Source organism: Oncorhynchus clarkii, chromosome 4 (assembly GCF_045791955.1).
Source record: "Oncorhynchus clarkii lewisi isolate Uvic-CL-2024 chromosome 4, UVic_Ocla_1.0, whole genome shotgun sequence".
NCBI classification, from domain to species: Eukaryota; Metazoa; Chordata; class Actinopteri; order Salmoniformes; family Salmonidae; genus Oncorhynchus; species Oncorhynchus clarkii.
The window spans coordinates 38,234,286-38,244,654 of NC_092150.1; the positions used below are offsets into that span (position 1 = coordinate 38,234,286).

Sequence of the window (10,369 nt, forward strand, 5' to 3'; positions counted from 1 at the left end):
TAGCAAGTTTACTAGATAACTACAGTATTTGCTGTGGTAACCAAACAGAAGTACTAGGTTATCAAACCATCTGTACCAGCTTGCCATTATGAAAATCAAATTCAATAACGTTTTCAATTAGACTTTTGCTTTCAAAAGCAGCACAAACAGAACATGTAAGGATGAACTATAGCCATTGAATTCTACCGTACACATATAACATGCATTATAAGGAAATAATTAATGCTTTAGAATGCCCTACAAGTCAATCAGAAAGTCTTCAACAATGACATGGCATGAAATAGATTGTCTGCACATGTACCCTAAAAGGCACTGACCAGTACCATGTGAATTCCTGTGTACCTCTGAAGGTACCTTATGTGTACCTTTGAACTTTTTGTAAACCAGGGCACAACATTGTAACCATACTCTTATTTTTGAGTGTGTGGATATGTTCTTGGGAGAAAATAAGTATATGTTGGCACTGCTCAGATATTAATTAATGCACTCCAGACCAAAAGCTCAGAGACAGGATTGTGTCGTGGCACAGATCTGGGGAAGGGTACACAAAAATTGCTGCAGCATTGAAAGTCCCAAAGAAAGCCTCCCGGGTGGCGCAGTGGTTAAGGGCGCTGTACTGCAGCGCCAGCTGTGCCATCAGAGTTCCTGGGTTCGCGCCCAGGCTCTGTCATAACCGGCCGCGACCGGGAGGTCCGTGGGGCGACGCACAATTGGCCTAGCGTCGCCCGGGTTAGGGAGGGCTTGGTCGGTAGGGGTGTCCTTGTCTCATGGCGCACCAGCGACTCCTGGGTGGGCGCAGTGTGCGCTAACCAAGGTGGCCAGGTGCACGGTGTTTCCTCCGGCGCATTGGTGCGGCTGGCTTCCGGGTTGGATGCGTGCTGTGTTAAGAAGCAGTGCGGCTTGGTTGGGTTGTGTATCGGAGGACGCATGACTTTCAACCTTCGTCTCTCCCGAGCCAGTAAGGGAGTTGTAGCGATGAGACAAGATAGTAGCTACTACAACAATTGGATACCACGAAATTGGGGAGAAAAAGGGGTAAAAAAAAATTTAAAAAAGAAAGTCCCCAAGAACATAGTGGCCTCTATCATTATTAAATGGAAGAAATGAGAAACCACCAAGACTCTTCCTAGAGCTGGCCGCCCAGCCAAACTGAGCAATCAGGGGAGAAAGGCCTTGGTTAGGGAGGTGACCCCAGAACCCAATGGTCACACTGACAGAGCTCAAGAGTTCCTCTGTGGAGATGTGAGAACCTTCCAGAAGGCTAACCATCTTTGGAGCACTCACCAATCAGGCCTTTATGGTAGAGTGGCCAGACGGAAGCCACTCCTCAATAAAAGGCACACGGCAGCCCGCTTGGAGTTTGCCAATATGCACCTAAAGGACTCTAACCATGAGAAACAAGATTCTCTGGTCTGATGAAACCAAGACTGAACTCTTTGACCTGAATGCCAAGCGTCACGTCTGGAGGAAACCTGGCACCGCTCATCACCTGGCCAATACCATCCCTACTACAGGTCGACCGATTATTGGAGGACCAAAAAAAGCCGATACCGATTAATCAGCCAATTTTTTTATTTTTATTTTTATTATTATTTTTTTTTATATTATAATAATAAAAAAATATTCATTTGTAATAATGACAATTACAACAATAGTGAATGAACACTTATTTTAACTTAATATAATACATCAATAAAATCAATTTAGTCTCAAAAAAATTATGAAACATGTTCAATTTGTTTTAAATAATGCAAAAACAAAGTGTTGGAGAAGAAAGTAAAAGTGCAATATGTGCCATGTAAGTTCCTTGCTCAGAACATGAGAACATATGAAAGCTGGTGGATCCTTTTAACATGAGTCTTCAATATTCCCAGGTAAGAAGTTTTAGGTTGTAATTATTATAGGAATTATAGGACTATTTCTCTCTATACGATTTGTATTTCATATACCTTTGACTATTGGATGTTCTTATAGGCACCGTATTGCCAGTGTAACAGTATAGCTTCCGTCCCTCTCCTCACTCCTACCTGGGCTCGAACCAGGAACACATCGACAACAGCCACCCTCGAAGCAGCGTTACCCATGCAGAGCAAGGGGAACTACTCCTCCAAGTCTCAGAGCGAGTGACGTTTGAAACGCTATTAGCGCGCACCCGGCTAACTAGCTAGCCATTTCACATCAGTTATACCAGCCTAATCTCTGGAGTTGATAGGCTTGAAGTCATAAACAGTGCAATGCTTGAAGCATTGCGAAGAGTTGCTGGCAAAACGCACGAAAGTGCTGTTTGAATGAATGCTTACGAGCCTGCTGGTGGATACCATCGCTCAGTCAGACTGCTCTATCAAATCATAGACTTAATTATAACATAAAAACACACATATGAGCCGAGCCTTAGGTCATTAATATGGTCGAATCCGCAAACTATCATCTCGAAAACAAAACGTTTATTCTTTCAGTGAAATACGGAACCGTTACGTATTTTATCTAACCGGTGGCATCCATAAGTCTAAATATTCCTGTTACATTGCACAACCTTCAATGTTATGTCATTATTACGTAAAATTCTGGCAAATTAGTTCGCAATGAGCCAGGCGGCCCAAAATGTTCCATATACCCTGAGAGAAGTGACACAATTTCACCTGGTTAATATTGCCTGCTATCCTGGATTTCTTTTAGCTAAATATGCAGGTTTAAATATATATACTTCTGTGTATTGATTTTAAGAAAGGCATTGATGTTTTTGGTTAGGTACACGTTGGAGCAACGACAGTCCTTTTTCGCGAATGCGCACCACATCGAATATATGCAACGCGGGACACGCTAGATAAACTAGTAATGTTATCAACCATGTGTAGTTATAACTAGTGATTATGAGTGATTAAATTATTGTTTATTATAAGATAAGTTTAATACTAGTTAGCAACTTACCTTGGCTTCTTACTGCATTCGCGTAACAGGCAGAATCCTCGTGAGGCTAAACAATGCTACCTAATATAATGTTTACATACCCTACATTATTAATCTCATATGTATATGTATATAGTGTACTCTATATCATCTACTGCATCTTTATGTAATACATGTATCACTAGCCACTTCAACTATGCCACTTTGTTTACATACTCATCTCATATGTATATACTGCACTCAATACCATCTACTGTATCTTGCCTATGCCGCTCTGTACCATCACTCATTCATATATCTTTATGTACATATTCTTTATCCCCTTACACTTGTGTGTATAAGGTATTAGTTTTGGAATTGTTAGCTAGATTACTTGTTGGTTATTACTGCATTGTCGGAACTAGAAGCACAAGCATTTCGTACACTCGTATTAACATCTGCTAACCATGTGTATGTGACAAATAAAATTTGATTTGATTGATTTGATTTGAGGCAGGGGGTTAGGGCGTTGGACTAGTTAACTGTAAGGTTGCAAGATTGAATCCCTGAGTTGACAAGGTAAAACTCTGTCGTTCTGTCCCTGAACAAGGCAGTTAACCCACCGTTCCTAGGCAGTCATTGAAAATAAGAATGTGTTCTTAACTGACTTGTAACATTTAAAATAAAAAATAAAAAATGAAATCGGCAAAATCGGCGTCCAAAAATAGTTTTACGATTGTTATGAAAACTTGAAATCGGTCCTCATTAGTCGGCCATTCCGATTAATCGGTCGACCTCTAATCCCTCCGGTGAAGCATGGTGGTGGCAGCATCATGCTGTGGGGATGTTTGATCGAGGGAACGATGAACAGAGCAAAGTAGAGAGAATTCCTTGATGAAAACCTGCTCCAGAGCACTCAGGACCGCAGACTGGGGCAAAGGTTCACCTTCCAACAGGACAACGACCCTAAGCACACAGCCAAAGCAATGCAGGAGTGGCTTCGGGAAAAGTCTCTGAATTTCTTTGAGTAGCCCAGCCAGAGCCTGGACTTGAACCTGATTCAACATCTCTGGAGAAACCTGAAAATATCTGTGCAGCGATGCGCCCCATCCGACCTGACAGAGCTTGAGAAGATCTGCAGAGAAGAATGTGAAAAACTCCCCAAATACAGGTGTGCCAAGCTTGTAGTGCCATACTCAAGAAGACTAGATTCTGAAATCGCTGCCAAAGGTGCTTCAACAAAGTATTGAGTAAAGGGACTGAATGTAAATGTAAATGTGATATTTCTTTTTTTTTTGCAAAGATTTCTAAAAACCTGTGTTTGCTTTGTCATTATGGGGAATTGTGTGTAGATTGATGAGTGGAAAAAACGATGTAATATTTTTTTTTTAAAAAGGTGGTAAACTAACAAATTGTGGAAAGTCAAGGGGTCTGAATACTTTCCGAATGCACTGTATGTAGCATTTGCATACACAATCATCACCTATAATACATCTCTGCACTTAGCAAAAGTGTGCCACCTGCACTGCTATTTTAATTATCCAGTCATCTGACTATTCTCTCATTATTGATTTTAATATACTTATTTCAGCAATTTTAGGTTTTCCTGTGTAGTTGTCTAATGTCGGTGGGCTATATTATTCTGTTTCCATGTTACTCCTGAATAGCTATGATGAATATAATCGTTTTTCTTTAGTTTATTTTTCAGAAAACTGAGTTTCACTTTGAAGTCCAAAGTGTAAGAATCCAGCTGAAATAATGTATTAACAAAGGCAAGGTGGTGTAGCAGAAAGATCGGAACACTGAACCAAGAGGTTGTGAGTTCAAACTCCAGGTGAGGACACGTTGAATAAAACATACTAAACATACGCAATGTTGAAAACACTATTTTTGTTTCCGCATGTGTAGTGTTCCAGAGCCACATACTTTCACGTGAGCATCTGCCTCTGATTCCAAAGGGTGCATGTACAAATCCACTGACAAAGTGGTTTTCTCGATTTTTGTTTTAAGCTTATCCCAAACCTTAACCATTCTGAGTTAATGCCTTAACCTTAAACGCGTTTACAACAACTTCGAAATTGGACTAAAGAGAAACATGGATGAATGTCTAATTCTGATGTGAGACTGTGAGAGCTAGTTGGAAATGTCATGTGAAGTGTTTCAAAAATACATTTTCACATGCAATTTTCCACATGTAAAATCATCTGTTTTTCCATAAGGGACCTAACTGTAAGTCTATATTTTGTATTTGGGCAATTCCACAGTAATAGAGTGAGCGATAAAGTGATGCTGAGACTTTGATTTTATCTTAAAATGCATGTCAAACAAAAACCAATTATTGCAAAGTTAAACAAACCACACAACTCTATGCACACGGTCTACTTTTAACAATTTTCACTGAAATCTTTACAACAACACATTTACTTGAAGAACAGTGCAGATGCAAAGTTTGGTAACAGAATTTCAGCACACACAGCACAAACTGTCGTTCAATTACCAAACTTTGCATCTACACTGTTCTTCAAGAAAATGTGTTTGAGACATTTTGGGGGATGATAATTAAGTTGAGTGTTCAAGGTTTCCAATACTTCCAATCCCAATCAAGGATAAATTGTTTCTAGATAGAGAATCTCACTCTTGACCAAATCACCTCAGCTAATCAAAAAGGGTGTGGAGTCATAAGGCTAGTGACATCCCAAAAGCACAAAAAAAACTAGGGATGCAAAATATATCGGCGAGCATATCGGAATCGGCCGATATTAGCTAGAAGTGGCAACATCGGCCCGATGTCTAGTTTAACGCTGATGTGCAAAACCGATGTCAAAGCTGACGTGCATACATATTTAACCTCTAGCGACTCCCCATCCCGCATGATGGAGCGTAATCATCGACTGGCACTAATTAGCAAAACGCAACGGACATAAATATTCCTAGAAAATATTTATATTCATGAAAATCACAAGTGAAATATATTGACACACAGCTTAGCCTTTTGTTAATCACCCTGTCATCTCATATTTTCAAAATATGCTTTACAGCCAAAGCTAGACAAGCATTAGTGTAAGTTTATCGATAGCCTAGCATAGCATTTTGTCCAGCTAGCAGCAGGTAACTTGGTCACGGAAATCAGAAAAGCAATCAAATTAAATAGTTTACCTTTGATGAGCTTCGGATGTTTTCACTCACAAGACTCCCAGTTAGCTAGCCAATGTTCCTTTTTTCCAAAAAGGTTATTTTTGTAGGCGAAATAGCTCCGTTTGTTCTTCACGTTTGGCTGAGAAATCGCCCGGAAATTGCTGTCACAAACGCCAAAAAATATTCCAAATTAGCTCCATAATATCGACAGAAACATGGCAAACGTTGTTTATAATCAAGCCTCAAGGGGTTTTTCAAATATCTATTCGATAATATATCCACCGGGACAATTGGTTTTTCAGTAGGAACGATTGGAATAATGGCTACCTCAGTATTTTTCGCGAGAATCACTCTGGGAGCATCAGGTGACCACTTGCGCAATGTAGCCGCTTACAGGTATTCTTCAACATAAATGCGTAAAACTACGTCACAATGCTGTAGACACCTTGGGGAATACGGAGAAAAAGTAATCTGGTTGATAGCCCATTCACTGCTCAATAGGGACGCATTGGAACGCAGCGCTTTCAAAACATGAGGCACTTCCGGATTGGATTTTTCTCAGGCTTTCGCCTGCAATATCAGTTCTGTTATACTCACAGACAATATTTTTACAGTTTTGGAAACTTTAGAGTGTTCTCTATCCTAAGCTGTCAATTATATGCATATTCTAGCAGCTGGTCCTGACAAAATATCCCGTTTACTACGGGAACGTTATTTTTCCAAAAATGAAAATACTGCCCCCTAGTCACAAAAGGATAACATAAGTAGATAATGTGAGGACGCCATGAAAAATACAGCGCTACACAGAACAAAAGCCGAGAAATACTAAGCGCACACTTCCATCAACTAAACAAGTTCAAGTTGAGCAGTCATTTGAAAGAGTAAGAAAATTTCAGCGAGACAACTCAAAAGCGAAATCCGATAACGCCAAGATAATGGAATTCATTACGCTACTTGCTATGGGCGTCGCGACTGACATTTGGACCATCGATGTCAGCCCCATGAGCATGCTGAGTCTGACAGCACAGTGGGTCGACGAGGATTTCGTACTGAGGAAAACCGTATTGCATGCTCAAGAATGTGCTGGTTCTCATACCGCTGCTGCCATTTCAATGGCATTTGAGAACATGTTTGAAACATGAACACACTCCTAGCGCCATTCAAACAACTGAATTGAGAAATAAGCTCATCAACTGCGTCTGCAGCAGACGTGATACCCTCTGTCATGGCATTGAAACGCCTGCTCAACAAAACTGCCGACACAACCCCATGGTCTAACTTAAAAATGTACTTGAGGATGTGAACAAGCGATTCGGTGGTATTCTCTCTGAGCCTCTTTATTGTGTCCCCACCATGCTCGATGCTAGGTACAAGGACCGCCACTTCGATGCAGACAAGAAACAGGGTTTAGGTGAAATGTTACATACACAGCTGGACAAGATGGAAATGGACACAGTGACAGAGCGCAACGAGGAAGAGAGGCAACGGACAGACAGAGCTGAAACCTCACTGCTGAATGTAAGATGAAATCCTGGTTGAGAATGAAATGACTAAAAAAAAATGAACAATGAAACCGGAAGTAAGTTAAAGAAATAGGTTTTAAATATGGGGACATAACTAAATTCCAACAAAATAACTTTTTGGTCAGTGTGTGTGTGTGTGTGTGTGTGTGTGTGTGTGTGTGTGACCTTTATTTAACTAGGCAAGTCAGTAAAGATGACTGCCTACCCCGGCCAATTGTGCGCCGCCCCATGGGACAACCAATCACGGCCGGATGTGATACTGCCTGGATTCGAACCAGGGACTGTAGTGATGCCTCTTGCACTGAGATGCAGTGCCTTAGACGTGTGTGTGTGTGTGGACATGTTTTACTATTATTGTGGGGACCAGAAGTCTCCACAAGAATAGTAAACAAACAAAAATGTAACTTAATGGGGACATTTTGTTAGTCCCCACGAGGTCAAATGCTGTTTCTAGGGGGTTTAGGGTTAAGGTTAGAATTAGAATTACGTTAAGGGTTAGGAGCTAGGTTTAGGGTTAAGGTTTCTGGGTTAAGGTTAGGGTAAGAGTATGGTTTTAGGGTTAAGGTTAGGGAAAAAGTATGGTTTAGGTTAAGGTTAGGGTAAGAGTATGGGTTAGGGTAAGAGTATGGGTTAGGTTTAGGGGTTAGAAAAAAATAGTATTTTGAATGGAACTGAATTGTGTGTCCTCACAAGGTTAGCTGTACAAGACTGTGTGTGTGTGTCGTATTTTTGGGGGGGAGGAAAATATCAGGTATCTCCCAAACTAAATAAAAACTAGCAAATCAGGTCTGAAAACTAACAAAAACTTAACTGAATTCAAAATAAAAATCGAACAACAAAGAGAAATAAAAAATAGTATAAAACAAAACTATAATAACCTTACTATAAATTACACTTTACTTGTCTCAGGGAGAAGAAGAACCATACATACTTTTGCAAAGGCAAATTAACAATACACACACTCACTGTTTGTAAATGTGTTTTGTATCTGGCTTTACTCTTTTAAATCATATAGCGTTCCATTTTAATAAAAAAAGACTCATTGGCAACATACGTCTTGCCAACGTTACTTCCTCTGTTCTGCATGCTCTGTGGTCTTCCAAGAGCATGTGAATTTCTACACCACTCCACAATCCCAGTCAAATGATACAGCACTACAAAAACAGCATGTCTATATGTAAATATGAACATAATAAAGCATTATGTCCTTATGTTTGTTTAGCCCATACCAAGGAGGTAAAACTTTTTGTTAAGACCGGTTGTTGAAAAAAGCCTCGGATAATCGCACCATCATTGTTGCGCAAGGCAACTTGGTCTCCAAATTTTACAAAACTGTTAATAAACTACTTGTAGCCTATGTGACAAAAGACCAACAAACAAAACTAAGCTTTGCAATGAGGGAAGGATGGAACTGGGTTGCAGCCAGAACCGGGTTTACAGGATTACCTGGTAGATCAATTGTGCATGCAACATGACTGTTGGAGAGGTCAAAGCCACGACTGCTGGCTGAATGCTAGTTCGCAACAAGATAAACGCTGAATTTATCACCCAATGAATTAATGTAGCCTACGATTCGATTTAACAACCAATTGAGCCGAAACGATTGTTTCACTTTTGTGTCGACCAAGTTACAATCTCTGCTTCACATAAGCCTACTTGCTATTATAGGCTGGTGCTGGTCAGCGCACTCTCCACAGTTTATGGAAAAATGCCAACAAGCTAAATAAACTCAGCTGATTCCTCTCACAGACCTGTCAGAACAGGCAAGTGTAACCTCTGTTTGGTCAAGGATAATTGGTTAACTTGCACTTTTCATACTACATATCCATTTATGTTGCATTACTTATATTTCTATTTGCATTTTACAATCGAATAGTTTTACATTTAGGCTATGCATTTTTCCGTGAGGCTCATTTCTTACTCACGTTATTGCTGTGGGAGAAACGTGTCCACTCCTTGTCCGTTGGGCTCCTAAATGCATTTGTATGCATTTGTCCAGGAAGCAGAGTTCTAGGTGAAAACAGAATTTCACGCAAGAGGATACCGGTTCATGAGATAGTCCTTGGTTACATACAGCCAAAGGAAGCGTAAATGAACAAGGACTGCCACCTTAGAATTTCTTCATTGTATGTAGTCCAACGAGCAAGCACGGCTTTCCCACTCACTCAAAATTTCTCCCAACTCCTTTGCTTTGGGGTTCGCGGAGAGTGATTATTATTTCCTCTCCACCTACCAAAGAGGTGCGCACGCTGGTAGTGACTGTAAATGTTAATCAATGTATGAAGAGCAGAGCAGTGCGCCAAATAATTACAATATTTAAATGTGGTATTTACAGTGCGCATAAGAGCTGTCCGAGTCTGATGTTTTCTATTGAGTGGTCTCCAACTAACAGGGAGAGTAGAGAGCTTCTTATTAACCTCCAGGCTGCGGTTTCTGCATTTGCCTTGACTTGCACTGATACATGAGGAGCCATCCGTATTCATCCCAAGTAGCAGCTAGTGTTAGATTTCACCAATACTGACTTGTGACATCACAGATCTGATTAATGCCCCGTCCATTTATGCAATTGATGATCTATGTTAGAGCCTAAATGTAACAAAAATGCAATTTAAACGCTATGCTCTCACAAAGGCGATAAGCCAACCTTTAATACTAGTATATATTGAAGTGAAGTGGAAGTTGTGATATTACATTGTGACAAGGCTACATTACATTATTATACTTTTTAATACCACACTTTTTCTAAGATAATAATTGGGTGGCCAGAACATAGGCTAGCGAATATAATAGCTGCCTAAATCATATATCTACACTATTTTGAACAT

General features: G+C 40.2%; 1 protein-coding gene across 1 annotated transcript in view; it reads right to left on the minus strand.

Annotated features, from left to right (window-relative positions):
• The window catches only part of LOC139406790 (collagen alpha-1(XXIV) chain-like), a 185,092-nt gene extending 175,095 nt beyond the window's left edge, over positions 1–9,997 (minus strand). Inside the window, exon 1 of the mRNA XM_071149826.1 lies at positions 9,470–9,997. Coding sequence (XP_071005927.1) covers positions 9,470–9,525 — 56 coding nt within the window. The 5' untranslated portion in view covers positions 9,526–9,997. The remainder of the gene's footprint in view (positions 1–9,469) is intronic.
• Positions 9,998–10,369: the final 372 nt, after the last annotated feature.